Source organism: Schistocerca cancellata, chromosome 2, assembly GCF_023864275.1.
Source record: "Schistocerca cancellata isolate TAMUIC-IGC-003103 chromosome 2, iqSchCanc2.1, whole genome shotgun sequence".
NCBI classification, from domain to species: Eukaryota; Metazoa; Arthropoda; class Insecta; order Orthoptera; family Acrididae; genus Schistocerca; species Schistocerca cancellata.
The window spans coordinates 1,091,873,370-1,091,898,010 of record NC_064627.1 but is presented as its reverse complement, the minus strand read 5'-3'; the positions used below and the strand labels follow the sequence as shown (position 1 = coordinate 1,091,898,010).

The following is a 24,641-nucleotide window of genomic DNA, read 5'->3' as shown; positions in this document are numbered from 1 at the left end:
GAGATATCAGTTTTCAGTCATGATAACATAACATAATAAATCACAGACTCACAAAATTAAGTGTTAAAGAGTAAACACCAATGTTTTTGCCAACTTGGAACAAAGACAGTATGTGTCACTGCCAAAGTGTGGCTCACTCCAAATTTTGTCCCTGTTGTGTCAGTACAATTGTCTTTTCCATTTGGTAACTTCTTTCTGCAGTCAACCTCCTTACTTGGAAGAGAAATATGACAAAACCCATTATTTTACGGTACTTGAAAGCCCTGTGTGGAATAGAAGTAATAGATGTAACTATTCACTGTTGAGTTGTGTGGTTGATAGGCACAGGAATAAGATAAAAAGCATTGCTAACCTTTCAGACTATGTCCTTCCTCACAGCTAGTCAACACACACACACACACACACACACACACACACACAGAAACAGCTACATTGTCTCAGCATTGCAGTAAAATGCAGCTGAGGCTGTGTGTGTGTGTGTGTGTGTGTGTGTGTGTGTGTGTGTGTGTGTGTGTGTATGTGTGTGTGTGTTTCTTTCTAATTTGCTCTAAGGAAAGACATTGTTGGAAAGCTTAGCAATTTGTAGAAACTTATTATAATCTTACTGAAACTAATGTCTTGAAACATTGCCTTATTTCAAGAAGAGGCTAATGTTTCAGTACACTATGAAGAAAGAGCAAATAGTAATGTAAGTTATAATGTCAAAGGAATCATAGTTTATTGGAGCTGAGTTAATTATCTTATCAGAATCAGCATCAGAAGCACTTGGTAGAAGGAAGCAAACAGATGTGGAAAAACGACACAGAATTTGGGACACAGTAATTACAGAAGCTGCTAAAGAAAAACAAATAACTTATTTGAAGTTTATACAGGAAAAAACATCAGTACAGTACGAAGAGCACACAAGGAGTCATGGGACTCATTCATAAGCATCTTAGAGCATGACGTACACAGTAGACAGCAGTGTACATACAAGATCATGAAAACCCTCACCAAGGAAGAAAAAGACACTGCCTCACCGAACATTATACCCAATGAACAATGGACAAATTGTTATACAAACTTTTGGTGTACACAGAAGATCGAAGATGACAGAAGAAAGTATGTGCAGTGAAACAGTAGATCCAGTTACTATGGATGAATTACAAAATGCTTTGAAAGGCATGAAGAACAGAAAAGCTGTTGGAATAGATGGAATAAATGCAGAGATAATTATATGTGGAGGGTTACCTCTAGATAAATGACTTTAACAATTAATAAATGAATATTGGACAAACTGCAGGATCGCAGACCCTTGGTATACAGTAGAAGTACCCTCTTGTCAAAAAATGGAAACATAATGACTTGAAAAACCATCATGGCATCCGTCTTCTAAACACTGGCTACAAACTGTACTCAAAGATAATCAATAACTGTATGAAGAATATCACAGAAGCTATTATTGCTGAAGAACAAAATTGATTTAGATGAGATTGTTCATGCAATGAAAATGTGTTTGCAATTAAAAACATTACAGGGAAAAAAATAATTTAATACAGAAATCCCTATGGCCTTTATTGAATTTGAGACCATGTGAGCCAGGATAGCCTATGGGACATTATGTTTGAATGTGGATATCCTTATCACCTAATAGAGAACTTGACATTGTGTCCCCTTGCAGGCTGTTAACGAAGGTGCGAGCATATGGAATAAGTTCACAGGTATGTGGGTGGCTCGAAGACTTCTTAAGCAATAGAACCCAGTATGTTGTCCTCGAAAGTGTGCGTTCCCCAGAGACAGGGTATCATCAGGAATGCCCCAGGGAAGTGTGGTAGGGCCACTGTGGTTCTCTATATACATAAATAATTTGGCAGGGTGGGCAGCAACCTACTGTTGTTTGCTGATGATGCTGTGATATTCAGTAAAAGTCAAAGATGATTGACTGTAGGAAGATACTAGACGACTTAGACAAAATTTATAGTTGGTGTGATAAATGGCAGCTAGCTGTAAATGTGGAAAAATGTAAGTTAAAGCAGACGCGTAGGAAGAACAAATCTGTAATGTTTGCTTATAGTGTTAATAGTGTCCTGCTTGACATAGTTAAGTAGTTTAAATATCTGGGCATAATGTTGCAAATCAATATGAAATGGACTGAGCATGTGAAAACTGTGGTATGGAAGGTGAATGGCTGACTTTGGTTTATTGGGAGAATTTTAGGAAAGAATGGTTCACCTGTAAAGGAGGCCTCTTATAGGACACTGGTCTGACCTATTCGTGAGTCCTGCTTGAGTGTTTGGGGTCTGTGCTAGGTTGAATTGAAGGAAGACATTGAAGCAATTCAGAGGCGGGCTGCTAGATTTGTTGCCGGTAGGTTCAAACAACACGTAAGTGTTCAGAAATGCTTTGGGAACTCAAATCCCTGGAGGGATTTGAGAAAATTTAGAGAACTGGCATTTGCAGCTTACAGCCAAACAATTCTACTGCAGCCAACATATATTGCACATAAGGACCACAAATATGAGATTTGAGAAATTAGGGCTCATGTGGAGGTATATAGACAGTTGTTTTTCCCCACTATATTTGTGAGTGGAACAGGAAAGGAAATGACTAGTAGTTGTACAGGGTACTCTCTGCCATGCACCATACTGTGGCTTGCAGAGTATCTGTGTAGATGTAGGTGTAGGTAGTGAAAAGTCTTTACAAAACTACACACATTGTAATAAACACAGTTAGGAATCAATTAGAAGAAATAACAATTAACCAAGGTGTTAAACAAGGATGTGAACTATCACCTACCTTTTTTAATATTTACGTTGACTTCAAGCTTCACAAATGGAAATGTAAAGTAAACAAAGGAATTAAGATAATGAATGAGGAATATCTGAATGTACTTTTGTTTGCTGATGACATCATTATTATTCAAAAGAATGAAAATGGCTACCAAGTTCAGTATACCAGATGAACGAAATTTGCAAGAAGAACAACCGTAAAATTTATAGCAACAAAACAAAAATTCTGAGGAAAATACCCAGTCAGATCAAAAATTGTTTTCGATAATTCTGTTTTAGAACAAGTGAGTTAAATCTCTTATTTAGGCTGTGATTTTGGATCTGATATCAAAAAATACACAATTTCCAAGCTGTCTGTGGTACCATTAGCAGAGCATTGGGCCATAAAGTACAAAAAGAAACCATAATAAAATTCTGTAAAGTAATGGCAGTTCCTGTGTTATCCTAAGGAAATGAAAGCTGGATTACCGCGAAGTGCTGCACAAGAAGAGATATGAGTAGAAATGAAGATATTAGAACAGAATTAAATATTTTCAGCATGAATGAAAAAAATTCAAAAATATGGTGAAGATTGGAGACAACACCCCATGAGAACGCTAGGTCACAGAATTCCTCAGAAGATCCTGAACTACAAACCAAATGGGGAAAGAGATATTTGAAGACCTCAAAACAGAGGGGAATGGTTTTTTGTGAGTTTGGAATACACAACAGCCTAATCCTTGAAAGGAAGATGATGACGATGATGTCTTATGAGAAATGAAGGCATGATATCCCAATAGGTTATTCCAAGAAATTTTGATCAAACTGCTGGATGTCAATAACTTGCTGCCATGACATTTCAGCACATTCTTCTGGCCACCATCTGGAATATGTCAGTGAAAGTACACAGCTCTGTTGTTTAAAACCCTGTGTCATACACGTGGTGTATGGAGTTTGCACTGTGCATGTGTTGCTAGAGTGCATGTGCGTAGGCTGCAAATCTGTGTACTGCTGTGAGCACCCTTCATGGTGAAAGCTCACCTCATTCATATCAGATCGATCATTTTCACATAGTAAAATTACAGAATGACACCGGCTACTCAGTGCACAAAGTTTTTCCATAATGTGTTTCCATGCATTGTCTAACTGGAAACAGACATCCTGATTGATAAGGGTCTCAGGCATTGTATTTACACTGATTTATTGATAACAGAGTCCCAAAAGTGTGAGATATTGTCCACAATTGTTAATTCATTAATTTGATGAAATCATCAGATGACGAGTAGAAATACAGTGTTCTGCAATAGCAGATTTGCTGGCTTGGAGGAATTGAGTATGCTGCTTGTATGCACTCCTGAACAGTGCATGTCATGTGCTGTGTATGTGATTTCACACCACAGTAGAGTGCCTAACACATATCATAAAATTATACACCTCTTTATATAAGACTATACAGGCTTTATGAAATGGGGTTTCCTTAGCTTTTATGGCCAAAAAACAGGTGTTGATGTTGAAGGGGCAAGGAAATGTGTATATGACAAATTTTTTACTGAATCAGTTATTATACAAGAGCATTAATGCAAGGAGGCCATAGTGCCCTACCCTTAAACCATGTAGTACATGTAGGTAAAACACACAGTAAATTCTAGAAAAAAGAAATGAAATATTTCCTTGTATCCATTTGTGAGGTTTCAATTGTTGTCGTTGTTATTGTTGTTGTTGTTGTATTATATTTATTTCTAGCCGCATGAAATCTGTTCTGTAATAATATCAGTATTGCAACATTTACACTGATGGTATGTTCACAGATGTATCACTGACTAATAATTTTTCTTTAAGTGTTTTGGATGTTGTTTTTATTGCACCAAAAGCAAGTGAATACTCACAAAGTATTTGTTATTGAGTTACAATATTTCCAGGTATCCTTGTTTATTATTGAATTGTTTATCACTTTCACATGTATGATTAATGTTTAAAAAATCTTAATTATTGTTGTAAAGTGCCTTTCTGTGAAACCTATGCATTTATATACAGCACATAGCTTTAATGATTTTATATAGCTTTTAATAGAGTTTTTTGTGAGTGAGTTTTGACCCCTTATTAGCATGATAATTGTTTGATTTTCTTAGTACTTCTCCTTTTAAATGTTTGGGCAAAGTGTGCTGCAATCTTGCTTCTTTTTTTGTAACTAGAGTTTGACAACAAATTAAAAACTCCTTCTAATTTCCACATCTTGAGTAGCTATTTTGTGTGCAGATGAAAATTATATTATTATATCTGATCATTTTGTTTGTTTGTGCAGATATGGTGTCTACCCCATAAGAAAGCACTGAAATACTGCATGCATTGTTGTTTTATTAATTAATATATTAATTTTCAATTGCCTTTCTAACATTTTTTGCATATCATGTTTGTGTACAGATAATTTACGTATATTGACATGTGAACCATATTGCTTAACATTCTTTTGTCATTTGGACAGTGTCTAGCAGATAAGAAAAATTCAACTTTTTAATGTATTGTTAGTACTAAGTGTACCTGATAGAAGAGACACTATAATATAGGATTACTGAGTTGACTAGTAAATTTCCATATGTTTTATGAAGCCTAATTGAGGTGAGGCCAGTAGGGAGCTGCTTACATATAACGTAAAAATTGTATTCGGAAATTTCTGTTTTAGCTTTCATGATGATGCCATGCACCATCCAGATGGTTCCTTCCAGTAAGGCTACTGATATATTAGAATCATAATACGTTAATATTTTAAATTGAAATTCATGCAAATTCCAACTATGTTGTCTGTTAGCTGACTTGTATCTTTCAAAGACTGAAATATGTGATTTACATTTACATTCAAATTCAGCACAACAAAAACTTAATATGTCATAAAAAGACCAGCTGCAAAACATACTTGTAACCAGATATCTAGACATTGTTCCATGAGTTTCTCACCTATAAGAATCATTGTTTGCATACAGCCAAGAAAGTTGCAGCAAGGAAAATGTGTAATTAATTTTACTCCATAATATATAATTGCGTGAAGTTGTTTTAGTTCAATCATTGACTCTCTTTGAAGATGGTTGTGTGGTTAACAGCCCAAATATTGGAAAAAGAATTATTGCTGTCTGGGATGCACACCCAGGAGATGATGGAGTAAGAAGTAATATCCACAGAAAATTGGTGCACAGCAAATGAACAGCATACCCTTTTGTTTTCAAAACAACAGCCAATGGCTTGTGTTTCTCTGCTGCTAAATATGCCTCCCCAGTCTGGACCTGACCTGCATACACAAACAAAGAGGATGTCATCCTTAATTAAACATGCCACATAATAACTGAATGTGTGAAGGCCACATCTTTGAATAAGCTGTACGAAGTAGTATCACTTTTGCCTCAACAGTGCAATGAGCAGCTCATGAATCTAGTGATGAATTCAAGTAGACTTTGAAGAAGATCATGTCATGTACTGAGCAGAGGACACATTTGGAGTTCCTCAGTGCCTAAAAAATCAAGGAGGGCACTCACATTACAGCTGTGCATAAATGCTCAACACATTTGTCCAGCTCTAGGGGCTGAAGGTATTGACATTAAACAATGAGGAGGTGTGCCACCTGTGAAGACAAATGTCACATGATGGAACAAGATGGGTGAGGATGTCATCCTTTGTTATTGCAGTCTAGTCCAAGGCACGGCATGCAGAATGCCATGCTTCCCTGTTCCATTGTACCATTGAAGATCTATGGGAAGCAAATAAATAGACCAGTGATGTAGCTCAGTAATGGCCCCAAAATCTGTAAAATGTTGATTTATGGATGGAAAAAAGGGAAGAAAAGGACCTGGCTTCTAAAAAATCAGGAAAAGGAGTAAAGTATCTAAATGCATGGCAGAACTGGATTGTGTGTTTTGGGAGGACAAAATAATAAGTCCTTTGAATGAAAATTTATTCCACAGGTACAAAGAGCTGAAGTGATACAGAAAAAGGTAATAGCAACATAACAGTGCATTTATAATTTAAGAGAGGTGCAATAGACATGAGTGACAGAAAAAAAGAAAAACATCACTGTGTCCAGAAGAGGTAAGAAACAGGAACAGTGACTTTTTACATTTGTGTACTGTAATGTTGCTGCTTACTGCTCTATTCTAAGGTGCAAAGATAGTGTATTCAGATAAAAAGTGAGAGCTGCATCTGCTGCCATCATGGCTCTGGAGGATTTTTATATGCATCTCAGGGCAAACCAATCATTACAGAAATGTCTCATGGAGATAAGGATTTCAGAGTGCATGAAATAAAATATAATTCGTATGACATAGTTTTAAATGGAAGAGAAAAAGAGAAATAATTCGTATGACATAGTTTTAAATGGAAGAGAAAAAGAGAAATTTGCAAGTAGAATCACAATCAACAACAAACTGTAAAGATACACCACAATTATGGAAATTTCAGGATGGAAACAATGAACAGAAATGAAGGAAAGCAATAACTCTACTGTAGATGAAAACTGGGTTGTAGATAGACATAAGTAACAGCACACGGAAGGTCAGACTTTCTGAGCTGTTGCATTTATCTATCTGCTACCCATCTTGCATATGCAGGTAAATGGTTTTCCTTACTTCATTTTTACTTAAATGTTGAAAAGTTTTGAATATATCAGAAGAATGTATAGACAAAGACAAAGGTAAGAGAATATGGTGAAAAGTTAATATATTGTTACTGGTTCTGGTAATTGTAAGAGGGATATATAATGACTGTTTCTAATCATTGAAACACTAATTGTAATAGTGGATACAGGTAAGCTAGTGAAAAATCAGTGGATGTTTCATAAATTGTGGTAACTGCGTTACCTGTTTCATTAGAACTATAACAACAAAATTCTGCTGTTTGCATTTTGAAAGCCATTGGGAAGGCTACTCAGTGGGCTTCAAATGTGGGAGCAAACAGCAGTGTCCAGACAACCAGACACATAAATAGAAATCACCATTTTGCTATGCACTCTAAATGAATGCAACTGCTGATCATAAACACTCAGTAGCTTCCAGGTAATCCCTCATGTCTTCAGTACATATTTACTAAATAATAGGAGATTTCAGCATTCATTTGTTTGCAGAGAACTAACTTTTTTCACTTTCTGAAAGCTGAACATGACTGAGACTGGACAAGCAGGAACTGCAGCACTGACTACGTAATTATTGCTGCAGATTTCAGTCTTATCAGGAAACTTCTGATTATTTAAAAGGATAGCACTGTCCACATGAACTGGATCTAAATCAAGAATGTCTTGATTGTCAAATGTCAGAATTACAATATCTTCATATGAGCTGCATCTAGTAAATCTTGTGCCTTCGCAATTGAGGTGGATGACACAGTTAATTTGATTTATAATTTAGTATAGGTCATACATTCATGTCCAGGTTATATCAGTTACAAATATTTCATTTATCATGTCATTTTGATTACTTCAGAAGTACACTAAATATATATGGCTCATCTTGTACTGTTTGTCTGTAAACTGAGGAGCAAACAGCACTCATGTTGAGGGAAATGGACTTTCCCAGTAGGCCACTACAAGTCTCCTAGAGGAACACTGAGAATCAGTTTCCTGTCTAACATTGTTGTGCAGTGTTTGGTGATTTGTGTAGATTCTGTTTGTGTTTCTTTCTTCCATTATTAATTACTAATTTCTGTATTCCATGTACTGTTCATCCATTTTGTCCTGTACTGTGCCACTGGTGATGTAAGACATTTGCAGGGGGAAGGTCAATATTCACCATGTGAAACAGCCTGTAGGAGTTTGTTGTGGTGTCACTGGATAGAGAGATTGTGTATTCACTTGCTGCTTGCTCTTCAGCTTGCAGACTGACTATATCGAGCCCCCATCTGTAGTTCCATTAATTGGTGTGGTACCTAGTTTGGACAAATATCACTTATCTGTAGTTCCAATCATAAAAATCCAGAATCTGTTGACACTGAAATTATCTCTGCATGTATATCATTCTTGAACAGTCTGATACTTGTCCTCTGTTATGCATTGTTCAATAATGGTCACTGATAGCACATAGTAAGTTGTCATAGAATGTACATTGCGTGTCAAGTCAGTCAAGTCATGGAGCGTTCACATATGAAGAATGCAACAGTTTCTCATTTCAGAATACTATCATACAGTAATCTGAAGCAAGAACATGTTCATATCAATTTGGTCTTACACTTTTTGCTTGTCACCAGTTCACACAAATCCTATCTTTCACCAGGACTCATTTGAGTATATTACCATCTTTAAAATGTATGTACTAGACCAACTCATATTCCACATCATCAGAAAGTATAATACTATCACTGTGCTGTGGGGAGTGACATTTCAGATTTTTAATAATAGCACACATGGTGAAGAGTATTTTTCCTCACCATTTCTCATTGTTTGGTTGCTTTCAACATAAAGTGTGCATAGATTTCTTTATGCAGGTGAACATATTGCTCATAATACAGAATATTGGCCTTAGCTGTTGCCAGAATTCACTAACAACAATCCATATTCTTGATACTCATCACTTTTGGCTTTGCAACTTTCAGGAAAATGTCATAGTGTATTACCAAGTCATTTACAATTCTACAATGCACTTCAAAGCCATACCCCCATTTTCAACAAACCATTTTTACTCAGTGTTTATTCAGCCACATATATAAGTGGGAGATGGCAGGAAACCATCTTTAAAGGGACATTTTCTATTCAATGTGAATGTTAGTATACAGAATCATTAGCTATTCTCACAATACAGACCTGATGATTTCTTAAAATTTTACAGTATACATATTCTAATAATTGCACTGAGTAGTAAAAGAAAGTACAAAACCTTGGCACCATTGGAAATTATTGAAGGCTTCTAAATTTCAGTGCAGGGGAAATATTTACAGTTTTTGTAATAACAAAAAGGTGTTTTGGTTAGTGTGTTTCAAACAGGAAGCAGTATTACAAGAGATAAAAGGCAATATAGACATCGAATGTATTAGGAATAAAATCTCACAGCATTATTACAAGGGATGGTCACAAGAAAAACTTTGTTGTTCATTAGGCCACAGTTTGATTACAGTATACATAAAAATTCAAAAATTTTGATTTACTTTGACATTTTGAGTATCTGTTCCTGGATGTTGTCTGCAAATCTGGCAATAGAAAGTATGTATTCTTACTCTTTAAAGAGTTATTTATAAGAAATCCTGAGTTATTAGTTCAGTTTTGGTAGTATGACAAACCATGATTCAAAGACCTAATAAGTGACTTCTGCGGGCTTCTTACACAGCTAAAAAGAAATTAAGTATTCAGCATAGGGTGAACTCACATCTTTTCTCATCAGCATTTTACTGGTCATACCAAGTTGTTTTAACTTATTTTGCCACTACATACCTCTTCTCATTAACAGTGCTTCCAGATTCTGATGATGTGTACTAGTACTCATAAACAAACAGTGGAAAATCCAGGATGGAATGTAACAATATTATGAGAAGGAAAGTTGCTACTCACCATATAGCATCCGCAGCTCGTGGTCTAGTGGCTAGCGTTGCTGCCTCTGGATCACGGGGTCCTGGATTCGATTCCTGGCCGGGTTGGGGATTTTCTCTGCCCAGGGACTGAGTGTTTGTGTTGTCATCATTTCACCATCATCATCATCATCATTCATAACAGTGGCTAGATTGGATTGTGAAATAATTGGAGTGTGTAAAAATTTGGATTTTGTATGTGCGCTAATGACAGCGCAGTTGAGCGCCCTACAAAACCAAAACATCATCGTCATTACCATATAGCGGAGATGCTGAGTCACCGATAGGCACAACAAAAAGACTTTCCCAATTAAAGCTTTCAGCCATCGGCCTTCGTCACTTACCCCCACCCAGTCGCCACTCCCATCATGCACAGGTGCTGCTGCTTGCAGTGTGGTTTCGGTTGCCTGACACTGCAATTGTGTGTGTGTGTGTGTGTGTGTGTGTGTGTGTGTGTGTGTGTGTGTGTGTGTGTGTGTGCGCACTTGCACGCGTGCGTAAGTGTGTCTATTGTTGACGAAGGCCAATGGCTGAAAACTTTAATCAGCATCTCCTCTATATGGTGAGTAGCAACTTTCCTTCTCATAATATTGACACTCAAAAACATTCATTCATTCACTGGGCATGGCATCTTCTGAAGTACAAATGTTTGCTATAATTCTAAGAGCCAAACTGAATTGAGTTTCTGTACAAGTTTTATTACATGATAATTAAAATTTTAAGTTTTCATTAACCCCAGCAATTTTGTAGATATTACTCACTCTATTACTTTGTCACCCAACACTAGATCTCAATTTACATTTTGACTTATTTTTCCAAATTGCATGTAATTTATTTTGTTTACATTTAATGTCAACCTGTTTGCATTAAACCAAGAGTGGACATACTGGAGGACTTCATCAGAATTTGTAAACAGTAACTGCTTTGAAGCACTTATCATCACGTTAGTATGATCTGCAAGCAGCATGAGATTGTTGGCACTATATGGGGTGTATATATCATTTATACAGATAATAAATAGTATGGTGTTTCTGTTCGCATTGCTTTCGCATCTGAAAGTAAACTGATTTTGTGATTGGAGTAAGGTGACATCAGTTGTACAATCTGTTTTCAGTCTCATAGGTAAGATCCAAACCATTTTTTGCCAGACCTTCAAATACCTAGTGCTTCCAGTTTTTTTTTTTTTTAATGCTATCATTGGCAGTATCAAACACTTCAGAGAGATCTAGATTAACTCCTACTATGTTGTGCTTTTTCTGTATTTTACCTGCCTCGAAGCCATGCTGATCGTTGTTCAGTAACTTATGGTCATTTAGATACATGTTGATTCAATACTTCATCAGTTTTTCTTGTTGGATCTGCCTTCATGTTACAAGCAGCTTTTGTACTTTCTGGGTTTTCTTGATTTGTCAATTTTAAGTTTATATAATTTAGCAAATTTTCTTAATCTTCAGTTTTGAAAATGGTATCCTATTCTTCACATATCTTCACTGTTTGTCTTCACAATTCCCAAAATAGCTTTTGACTTGTTTCAAAACTGTCTTATTAAGGTGTCATTAGCTAGAAAATTTGTCATAGCAGTTACAGGGTTATTAGAAATGATTGAAGCGATTTCACAGCTCTACAATAACTTTATTATTTGAGATATTTTCACAATGCTTTGCATACACATACAAAAACTCAAAACGTTTTTTTAGGCATTCACAAATGTTCGATATGTGCCCCTTTAGTGATTCGGCAGACATCAAGCCGACAATCAAGTTTCTCCCACACTCGGCGCAGCATGTCCCCATCAATGAGTTCGAAAGCATCGTTGATGCGAGCTCGCAGTTCTGGCATGTTTCTTGGTAGAGGAGGTTTAAACACTGAATCTTTCACATAACCCCACAGAAAGAAATCGCATGGGGTTAAGTCGGGAGAGCGTGGAGGCCATGACATGAATTGCTGATCATGATCTCCACCACGACCGATCCATCGGTTTTCCAATCTCCTGTTTAAGAAATGCCGAACATCATGATGGAAGTGCGGTGGAGCAGCATTCTTTTGAAAGATGAAGTCGGCGCTGTTGGTCTCCAGTTGTGGCATGAGCCAATTTATTCGTCGACTTCCGCGGGCTCCGCGTGAAACTTGCCCGCACACGTTCAACCGTTTCTTCGCTCATTGCAGGCCGACCCATTGATTTCCCCATATAGAGGCATCCAGAAGCTTTAAACTGCGCATACCATAGCCGAATGGAGTTAGCAGTTGGTGGATCTTTGTTGAACTTCGTCCTGAAGTGTTGTTGCACTGTTATGACTGACTGATGTGAGTGCATTTCAAGCACGACATACGCTTTCTCGTCTCCTGTCGCCATTTTGTCTCACTGCGCTCTCGAGCGCTGTGGCGGCAGAAACCTCAAGTGCGGCTTCAGCCGAACAAAACTTTATGAGTTTTTCTACGTATCTGTAGTGTCTTGTGACCATATGTCAATGAATGGAGCTACAGTGAATTTATGAAATCGCTTCAATCATTTGTAATAGCCCTGTACTTTTTGATATACTCACTTGTCATTCTTTACATATTCATTAAACTGTGGAGGTTTCCATTTTACAAATTAGTCTTTTCAGAGTTCTACAAGAATTTTTAATGCCAGATGTGATCCTGGTACTTGCCTGTGTTACGATGGGTTGTGATTCTTGACAGCTTCTGTGGAAAGCACATCCCAGAATATCCCGTGAAGGTTAACAAAAAGGAATTATGTGCATTACTGATTTTTGCTTGGGACAGCACTTTCACAGCACAAAAACATTGTGTCTGATACCCAAATTGTTTCTCTGTCTCTGTACCAACATCAGACGTGGACATATGTGTGTGTGTGTGTGTTCATTTTTTTTTTTTTTTTGTATTCCGTTATTTTGATACGCTCCATTTTTCCAGATACTTACTTATTTTTTCCCTTTGTTTTTTGTATCATTTTACACTCCCATCATAGCGTGTAGGCTTTCACGGCCGGCGTCTTTAGTAATTAAAACTTCCGGGCTAAGAGGCCGTGGTCCAGTAGTAGAAATACTTCTCCCTGACATTTCATTGCCAGCTGCAGGCAACATCATCTGAGGTGAGTCTACGACTGGCTGCTAGGCCGTGGGGGTCCTGTTTATATAGAGCCCTCTACACACTCTATATAAACAGGACCTCCACGGCCTAGCAGCCAGTCGCAGACTCACCTCAGATGATGTTGCCCGCAGCTGGCAACGAAATGTCAGGGAGAAGTATTTCTACTATTGGACCACGGCCTCTTAGCCCGGAAGGTTTAATTACTGATTTTACAGTCCTGTTTTCCATTTTTTTACCATGTAATCCTTTAGTATTTGCTGGTATTTCATTGACCGTTATTTCCTTTCAATCTGTGCTTTGATCTTGGTTTTAGTGCCATTCAGTAACTCATACATAGAAGTGCCGTTGAGTTTAAATCTTTATTGTGCATCCATTTCAACTTTTGAATCATTTTGTGTTCCATTATTCTCCTGCTATAAGTTTTTCTTCTCTGTACCATGTCTTCATCCTAGTGAAAAAAATTTTAAAACCACAAAATACAGATCTTCACTTTAGTTGACAAGCCAGTCACATTGAACTTATAGAAGGACAACATTTATGTCAGGTAGTCTGAGGTAAGATAATCAATTTATTCCTGCTGTAGCAAGAACAAACACTGTTTATGAAACATAATACTTTATAGAGCAACACATAAGATGCAGTGAATTACATAGCACTGAATACATTGGAGACCTCATTTGCAATTGCTTAAATGGCACTGTTTCTTTGGCAACTCAGCAGAGTGCACCAGGCGGCCAACCCAGGTGGCCTCTAGAAGTGGAACTGTGAACTGTATTGATGTGTGATGTCTGAAATCAGATGTAGAATGAGTGAAGGTACATCACTCCTCCCTTCCAGGGGATGGGAAAACCACATACATACATACATACATCAAAACACTAGGCGTAGAAAAATACATGATACAGAAAAACATGCTGGTACAGAAAAAAATCACTGCACAGAAAATGCACTGCTACCAAAAAACATGGGTACCATGAAGGAAAAAAAAAAAAAGCGCTGATCTCATAAGCACTTAGATTATGAGTCACGGAAAATGCCTGTCGAATGATGGCGGCTGCTGCAGCATGTGGCGGGCAGCCACTGGCGAGTAGGAGCAGAAGTGATGAGGAGGCAGGTTGGTGTGCCATTCCTCCTCTTGTGAGAGTCTGTATGGCAGGATTGCGGCATCATCCCCATAGCAATGTCTTTGTTGAGGTCAGCAGTCAGCGCTGGTGGCATCAGTATGGGTATCAGAGACCGGATGCAACAATGGAGACAGCAGCAATTGCAGTGTCGGGTGCAGCAGGGGCTGCACCAGCAATGGCAGTCGAGGAGTAAGGGTGGAGGGAGGAGCCCCAGTCAGGGATCTGCCAGTCAGCGACCCCACTGAGGTGCGTACTGGACCGTCTGCGACACAGGAACTAGCAATGGCGGCATCAGGGGCTGGGGAGGTAGTGGACCCTATGGAACAGACCCCACCATGCATGGCCTCAGCTGGTCGAAGTGATGGGACGTCCGCCTGTCAGGAGTGTGGCTGATGCACAGGTGATGGCCCCTGTGATGCTCAATGACAGCAGGAACCAAGTACAGCCGGCAGCCAAAATGACGAGCCCAGACAGGCACACCCATCCAGAACCACTTCCGACCCAACGATGTCAGCAGACACAGTGTTAGATACAGCAGATGAAGCAGGCTCCGTGATTAACATCCGCGTAGCAGCTCCTCTGGGTTCTTGGCCCTACTGGAATGAAATGGTACGAACTCAAAAAATATTCTAAAGCAGCTTCAAGGGTACCTGCCAGATACATACTTCTGCATCCAAGTTTTAAATGTCCGAACCACCCGTTGGGTCTCACCATTAGATTGAGAATGGAATGGGGGAGCTGTGAGATGGCAAACGCCACTGGCCTAACAAAAAGATGCGAACTCTTGAAAAATAAACTGGGAGCCATTATCAGTAACCATGGTGTGCGGAAGTCCCTCAACTGCAGAAATCTTAGACAGGGCCGAAATAGTGGCCACTGCATACATGGATGGCCAACCTGCCATGTAGGGAATCTTGGATTAAGCGTCCTCTACAATGAGCCAGTACTGATTTAGGAAGGGCCCAGCAAAATTGACATGTAGACAGCCCCACAGGCAGTGTGGCATCGGGCAGGGGGGAAAATGATGCCTGCAGGGTTGCTTGTTGCTGAACACAGTAAGCACAAGTGGGATAAGCTGTGTAATGTTCTCATCTATGCTCAGCCAATACACATGCCAGTGGACCAAAGCTTTGGTGCAAGAGGTCCCCCAATTACTGAAATGCAGAAGACGCAGTACATTACGGCATAAGAAAGCAGGAATCACAATCTGGAGAGCAGTGTCCTCCATAGCTGACAAAAGAATCCTGTCAAACACAGAAAGGCAGTGCTGGACAGAGAAGTAATAACACAAGAGATCCAAGGCACTGTCTGGGGGTTTTTCTGGCCAACCATGCTTCACAAAAGGGAGGACCTGACAAAGTACCAGATCTGCACTGACAGCCAGTACTATCGTGGCACAAGTTATGGCAAAACCATTGACCATGCTCTTGTTCTCAGTATCTAAATAGAAACAAAGCAACTCATTCTGATTGAACACCGAGGCTGACCCTATTGGAAGGTGAGATAAGGCATTGGCATTGGCATGGTGTGTCATCAGCTGGTAATGGAACTGTTAATGATAATGTGAGAGGAAGAGAGACCACCGCTGCAAACAATGCATTGCTTTGTCCAGCACGGAAGCTAAATGGTTAAAAAGAGCAACTGACAGCTTGTGATCTGTGATTAAATGGAACTTAGACCCATATAAGAAGACGTGAAATTTCTTGAGGGTGAACACAACCACTAAAGTCTTCTTTTCCCTCTGAGAATACCGTTGCTGAGCAGGAGTTAGTCTTGGAAATGTAAGCAGTGGGTCATTCAGACCCATCTGTGTATTTGTGTGCCTGTACGGAGAGGCATTTGTAGCCAACACAAGATTCTGACTCAGCTGAAAACTAGCCAGACAGGGAGCAAACTGAAGCTTAGATTTAAGCAAACTGAACACTCAGTCACATGCTGGGCACCAGAAAAAACGCTCATTTTTGTGCAAAAGTGCATGCAGGGGCTAGGCAACAGTGGATGTGTCTGGTAAAAACTTATGGTAGTATCCAACTTTAGCTAGAAACTCCTGCAGTTCCTTAACAGAGGTTGGCATGGCAAAGCCATAATTGTGTCAACATGGTAACGCAACAGCGTAACCCCTTTGTGAGAAACCTCAAATCTGAGTACTCAGTTAACAGCTGAAAAAAAAAGACATTTGGCAAGATTGCACTGGAGATGCACAGACTGCAAAACGGATAACAGTGATGGAGATTTCTAAGGTGGTCTTCAGTGGAAGAACCCAAAACAATGATATCACTGAGGTAATTGATGCAGCCAGGCCCAGAGGCTGTCAGCCAATCTAAAAAATGCTGAAAAATTGTGGTTTTGCTAGTGAGGCCAAAAAGCAAGCGTTGATATTGGTATTGGACAAAAGGTGTAACGACAACAAGGGTATACCTAGTGGCCTTATCCAAGGGGAGGTGGAGGTATGCTTCAGACAAATTGGTCTTGGAAATCAGTGGTCACATAACAATTTTCTAGCAACTTGTCACAGTGAGGCAAAGGGTATGTGTTTATCACAGACTGAGCATTAATTTTGACACTGAAGTTGCCACAGAGGCATCGGCTTCTTAACGGTAACTAGTAGTGTAGCTCATTCAGTGGAAGAAATAGGCCGAATGACGTTGAGCAACATCATATGGTCTAATTTGGCCTTGACAGGACTGCACAGTGTGACAGGCACCTGCCGCACCCAAGAAATATGAGGGTGGGTGGACCCTTTCGTGATAATGTGGGCTGGAAAACCTGTAGCACAACTGAGCCCAGAGAAAAATAGAGATGAAAATGCAGAGCAGAGAGACTCCAGTTGCTGATACGGAACTTGAGCTGCCACTACATCATTGGCAATGGGGAAACTGAAAGAGTTAAACACATATAACCCGAACAGATCTGCAGTATGGAATGACCCACAACAAGGAAGGTGAGAGGGTGAACAACAGATTTTAAAGAAACAGGAGCAGAGAACTGACCTAGGATCCGAATCTGTTGTTCATTGCAGTAAACCACCTTACATGAAACCTGTGTGATAGTAGGCGAGCCCAAGTCCACATACATTTGTGTGTTTACTAAAGTCACTGCAGTTCCTGTGCCCACTTGCAATTTAACAGGTTATTAAACACACACATAAGTCAACAAACAATTAGTTTGGGGAGACAGTCATTGTAGAGATGCAGTTTATGCCCATCAGTACTAGTGTGTCTGCCAAATTTGAAAAACAGTTCCACGCTGATGCAATGTGGCCTTTCTTTCGACACTTGTTGCAAACAGCCCAATGGTTAGGGCACCCAGAATGCTCATGTTGGACAAAGCAGTACGGGCAAGATGGAACAGGGATCACACAGGCACTGTTGTGGTGTGGCCTGTTGCTGCTGAGTCCGTAACTAACGTTGCCCCATGCGACGTTAAGTTGAAGCTTGTACTGCTGCAATGGCTTCTCTGTCATCCTGAACACTTGCAGTGTGCCTAAGAGGGGCTGACTCAGCAACATTCTATACCTCCCCTCATGTAACAATCTGATTGCCTGCAGCCCATGCCACTTCAAAGTACACATCCATAAGCATCAGATTCTCATGTTGAGGTGCGTTTCATAGACTTCTTTACCTGTAGCCAGACAAATAATAACATCATGCACCATGTGATCAGTGTAGGGTTTGTGATGAGTACTAGTGGCAAATTTACAGTGATGGTTCAAGCCGTGTAATTCTGCAGCCCAGGCTTTGTAAGATTGGTTTGGAAATTTATGACAACGGTAAAGTTCCACACGCATGGCGGTGACATGTGTTCTTTCACAGTAACAGTTTGAGAGAAGCTTGCACATTTCATCAAAGTATAAGCTGGCTGGTTCGTGGAAAGCTTCAAGTTGGCACAAAAAGTGATAAATGGGTGGAAAAAGCAAGAAAAGAAAGCTGCTTACGGGTCTGTATCACACACGCAAGAAACCTGGAAATGGTGATATAACCATATCTCATAGGAGTCCCACTCTTCATCTGATTCATCATATGCAGGGAAGGGTGACGGTTGCACTGATGGGAGAATAACCTACTGTAAACACTTAGATGCCACTTGATTGAGAGCAGAGTTGTTTCACAAAAGCTTTCTGCTAAGCAATGATGCTTTGGAATATTTCTTCCATCAAGATGTTTGGTGAGTGATTTAGCACTGATGCTAACACACGAAAACAATATAACTTCACTCATCGTTTGCTATAGCAAGAACAAACATGATTTATGGAACATAGTACTTTATAGAGCAGCACGTAAGATACAATGAAGTACATTTGTGTGTTGCACTGAACATACTGTTTGTACAACAGTAATACAAGTTACAGAATAGGCTGAACACTCATTTGTTATCGCTTAAATAATACCGTTTCTTTGGTGCCTCACCAGAGCGCACCAGGGGGCCGACCCAGATGGCCTCTTAAATGGGCCTGTGAACTGTGTCAATGCGCAGTCTCTGAAATTGCGCTCAGCATGAGTGAAGGTACGTCAATTCCACTATTGATTTTGTCCTACAAACATTTTCAAATGGTTTTGAAATTCCTGACCACATATCACAGTTAAAACACAACAGGCAATGTGCTAAACATTTGACATTGTCAATAGACATGGCTCTATACAGGAACATCAGATAGAGCACCTAATGTATCTTATCTCATAACATTGTGCATACTGGAGTTATGGAGGCAACTATGAGCTGTTTTTGTTGCACAACATCATGAGAGTAGATACATTATGTGCTCAATTTGATGTTTCCATAAGAGCCATGACTATTGATAATGCCAAATATTTGGCACATTGGTCATTCCATTTTGACTGCGACTTGCCCCTAGCCACCTCAGAACCTCAAGAAAATGGCCAAAATCTGATAGGGGAATAATTGATTATTATGTCTCAGATAATCACCGGGAAAAATGTGTGTATTTCCACAAAACACAGAGTATAATTTTTTCCCTCTATCTGTCATGTTTGCTCATATTTTGTCTGATTCAGTGGCTTTTAAGTGAAACTCATCTTCTGTCGCTAGTACTAGAGCTGTTTTCTAAATATTAGGCTCTGTTCTTGCAATATAACTGATGCATCGCAGTTTAAATGTTACACTATCTACTTTTAAACATATCTTTCTGGAAATCAAAAATTGTTTTTCATTGATTCCTCTTCACTTTTTCAGCATTTTTCCACTGTTACATTGTACATCTATGTCTTCAGTCAACTGCTCAATTTCCAACATTTTAATAGTAGTTGGAGCACTGAAAATTTTCCAAGCTTTAAGTACTGTAACTTTTTGGTCATTGATGTTATGTGCCATTTATTATGTAAGAATCTAAATTTGAAAAATATGTTGTGGTGGTGGTGGTAGTAGTAGTGTTAGGTTTTCAAATAATAAATTGTATAATAAATTTTCGCCAGCAAAAAATTTCAGTGCCTTCTTCTACAGCATTAATAATGTGTAAATATCACCTGAATTTTCCTTTAAAATTATACCTTACACAACAAACATCTTGAAGTAAGTTCTGAATCAGATCCTTATTCCTGTAGAGGGGTGCCACATACCCTTGATAATAACAATTGTTAAGTTCTGTTTAACTTTGACAGATGCTTAGTCAGATGCTTTTGTGATGTCACAAACATCTTCTCTGATGCTTTTAGTATTACCTAATAATGGCAGTTTGGAAGATAATGTAATGAACAATTTACTGCCATCTATTTTCTGTGAGTGTAAGTAAAATGGTACACTCTTTAATCAGAAACTGAGTAAAGCTGATGAGTTTTAATAAATTTACCACAAGCCATAGTCCTGTGTTTGTGATAACCTACATGAACTGTCTCTAGTATTGGGATTGAGGGTTCTGTATTCATGTCAGTAAATCAATACAGCAATAACAATTTCTGCTGTTCTGCTGGTCATTGCAATTCTAAAAGCCAAAATTTGTTCTAATCGAACATATTATTTTTAGAATTAGCCATGATAAATTCGCATAATGCTGTGAATTTTATTTTCACTAAAAATTTGTGATAAAAATTTCCACTTTCAAGTTGCCAGATTTGCAAATAACTTTCAAACCAAAGTAGATGCAGAGTTCCTTAATTTTTTAAATTATTTATATGCAAATACTAGTTATGATCTGCTCATGCTTTGATGTGTATATGCATAAAATTAATTATTTAATTCTATTAATAGTGCTGTACAACAGTAGTCTACACAAATTGTCAAATACATGGATAATGTGATACTTACTTTTACTCTTTTAACAAATCAGGTTTCTCTCTTAACGGTGAACTTCTGATGGATGCACTTGGAGGAGAAACATCTTTTTCGGATGTGCAAGGAGATTCATTTGTTCCGGCATGTACTTTAAGTGTTGGACAGAAAGCTAAATTGACATTTGGTCAGGATGTCAACACTCTGAAGTTCTTCACTACATGTGGGCTACAGGAAGGCTATGAACCATTCTGTGTGTAAGTTTAAAAAGTGTTTTTACAGACTCTTAAGAATAATTTACTTTCATGTTTAGTGTAATTCGCGTATGCGATGGTATATGTCTGCTTGTGTCTGTTATGTGCAGATGGATATGTGTGTATGTGTGCGAGTGTATACCTGTCCCTTTTTCCCCCCAATGTAAGTCTTTCCGCTCCCGGGATTGGAATGACTCCTTACCCTCTCCCTTGAAACCCACATCCTTTCATCTTTCCCTCTCCTTCCCTCTTTCCTGATGAAGCAACCGTGGGTTGCAAAAGCTTGAAATTTGTGTGTGTGTTTGTGTTTGTTATTGTTTCTATCAATGTACCAACGCTTTCGTTTGGTAAGTTACAGAATCTTTGTTTTTAGATATATTTTTCCCACATGGAATGTTTCCCTGTATTATAGTTATATTAACAGTGTACGATAAGACAAAATTTCATCTGAATTTTTTTCATTAGAATTGCCTCACTTTACTTTGCATGAGATAATCAAATTACTAAATCAAAATTCTTGTGGTGTAGTGCAGTTAGAGGGGGCTTGTTTAATACTGAATGAAAATTGGGTGACACACACACACACACACACACACACACAGAGAGAGAGAGAGAGAGAGAGAGAGAGAGAGAGAGAGAGAGGGGTGCACTTATGCTCCTATCAGAAGCCCAAGTGATTTAACACCTCTATTTCACCTTCTACAGTCTTTATCCATTGCTCCTCTTGTTCCAAACAAGGAATATCTTTTTCTAGTTGCTTGATTTTTTGCCTTTGCATTTGTCAGTTGTATCCTGAAAAAAATTTTTATTTCAATAAGTAAGCATTTTTCTTGTATAGCTACACAATATGAACTATTACTTTAAGTGATTCTCCAAATTATGGCATATGGCAAAGCATTACATGACAGTTGGTCAGCACTGGGTGGTCCTCTGGGCCTGGTAGTGAAGTTTCTTTTTCTTCTTTTTTCATGCTTCTCTCACAGTTCTAACCTGGTATTTTTATTTTATTCACTTCCCCTGTATTTCTTTCTTTTTCTTGCAGTATGTGTATTGCAATTTCATTTTCAGTTATGTAATATAAGTTTTATTTACATTTTATCATAATTTATATTGCCTTCAACACACAATAAAATCTGAAATTGTCCCCAGAATCATTTAGTATACCAAACAGTTTGAATGATCGTATCTATTGATCAAATATTTGCAGAATGTGTCTAGTGCAATTGACCTTTGTACTCAAATCAATGTAGTTTATCTTAGTATATTTGATACATAGTGTGTAAATGTAATTTTATACATTTAACCTTTACAGAAACATGAAGAGAGCTGTAACTTACTGGTACACCAAGGATCAACCAATATTTGAAAACACAGATGACATGCTGGATACTAAAATAGATGTTACTCGTATTCCTGCTGGTTCAGACACACCCCCGTGTCTGAAGATAAGTCACAATACATTTGAGACTATGGAAAAGGCCAACTGGGAATTCTTGAAACTTTCATTGCCTGTCATCTGCCAGTCAACGTTCATAGAGTAAGGACTTAAAATTGGTGTCATTAAGTTTTTTTCCATCCAATGTCCACAATAAGGATTATATTTATTACTACATTGCTGAAAGCTGTTCAGCAGTTGCAAAAATATTAGATTTTTGTATGTATGTATTTCTACTGATCTCCACATCTGTCATGTTACAACTCCCATTACAGCTGAGAAACATGTGTAAAAATAAATTACAACAATATTTCTGACTTCCAAAATGACATAATTCTTCTTCAGATCAGAAAATGGAAATGACTTAAGGTAAGTTGGAAGAAGGAAAACTGGTTTTAAAGGTTCCTCTTCAAAGAGAAAGCATAAGTTCATATTGAAGAAAGATGAGGAAATATATCAGCAGTCTCCTTTTCAAAAGAACCATCACACGATTGCCTTTAGAAATTTAGGGATTCCAGGGAAAACATAAATTTGAATGGTCAGATTGTGGGGCAGCAGCTGGATAATAATACAGAATTATTCACCACCATCTTATTTTGCAAGAGCCTGGAAACTATTTTTGTGGTCATCCAGAAAGCAATGGAGAACATACTGACCATAATTTTCAGTCTGCAGGTCCACAGTCTTCTTGAGCTCACTGAAAGAAACTGTTCCTACTAGCTATTTACTCATGGGGGTCAGGAACTATGACTATAAACAAAAGTTTTGAGTTATAGCTGATTAATATATTCAATAAACGTTCACATGTACAAACATACTAATATTCCTGTTAATAATAGTAATAATAATAATAATAATGTCTCTATCATAAACAACACTAGTAGCAGTTGTAACTGTACTCAGGCTCATTCATTACCTATTTTACACATGGCTCATCTGTAAAGAGGGTTGGTAGTGAACCGTTGCATTTGCGCCCCCAATGTTGTTGTTGTTGTGGTCTTCAGTCCTGAGACTGGTTTGAAGCAGCTCTCCATGCTACTCTATCCTGTGCAAGCTTCTTCATCTCCCAGTACCTACTGAAACCTACATCCTTCTGAATCTGCTTAGTGTATTCATCTCTTGGTCTCCCTCTACGATTTTTACCCTCCACACTGCCCTCCAATACTAAATTGGTGATCCCTTGATGCCTCAGGACATGTTCTACCAACCGATCCCTTCTTCTGGTCAAGTTGTGCCACAAACTTCTCTTCTTCCCAGTCCTATTCAATACTTCCTCATTAGTTATGTGATCTACCCATCTAATCTTCAGCATTCTTCTGTAGCATCACATTTCAAAAGCTTCTATTCCCTTCTTGTCCAAACTATTTATCGTCCATGTTTCACTTCCATACATTGCTACACTCCACACAAATACTTTCAGAAATGACTTCCTGACACTTAAATCTATACTCGGTGTTAACAAATTTCTCTTCTTCAGAAACGCTCCCCCAATACTGAGTCATATATTGGCTAGCTTTTGAACAGCAGTGAACTGAATACACAATTGTCTATACCACAACCTTGCGCAAAATGAGGTACACTATACAAGTTCAGATTGAAACTTAAACAAAGAAAGAAAAAACACTTCTAATTTTGTGGCAATGCATATTAAAGTTCGTAAAGAAATCCGATCTGGATAAATGATAGTTGGCGCAATTCATACACATTGTTTATTGTCTCACATCTACACACTTTCATGTTGTTCCTTCACAGTTTGTTCGCATACACTGGCATCCATGCTTACACTCACAGCACTTTGCCGCTCCAAACTTACCACCACAATGGACAACGACCAAAAGCCCCACTTTCACGCTCATATCCCCAGTCATGAGTCAGGTCATGTGACACTACATTAATTAAAATAATTCCTAAACATGGCCACAATTCGTTTACAATTTTATAAGATTTAAGTACTTAAACCTAAGTAAATTATATAATTTTATACACATTTATCACCACATAATTTTATAATTCGTTGCAATTAAAAAATACAAAACACTATTCAACGGAATGACAAATGCTCATCAAAACACAAAACAAGTACTTTCATGTCCATTTTGCATTACACTATTTTCACTCTGCATTTAATACATAATTTTATTCTTAAGCACAGAAAATTGAAATCAGTACTAATTTATCACATGCTATCAGATTTACATAATTAGGAATAAATACATGTTTTGGCACAGTTTCACCC

General features: G+C 38.3%; 1 protein-coding gene across 1 annotated transcript in view; it reads left to right on the top strand.

Moving 5' to 3' along the window:
• Positions 1–24,641, top strand: part of LOC126163107 (ryanodine receptor) — a 737,240-nt gene that overhangs the window by 366,278 nt on the left and 346,321 nt on the right. The window contains exons 27-28 of the mRNA XM_049920028.1: positions 20,775–20,973; positions 22,283–22,507. Coding sequence (XP_049775985.1) covers positions 20,775–20,973; positions 22,283–22,507 — 424 coding nt within the window. The remainder of the gene's footprint in view (positions 1–20,774; positions 20,974–22,282; positions 22,508–24,641) is intronic.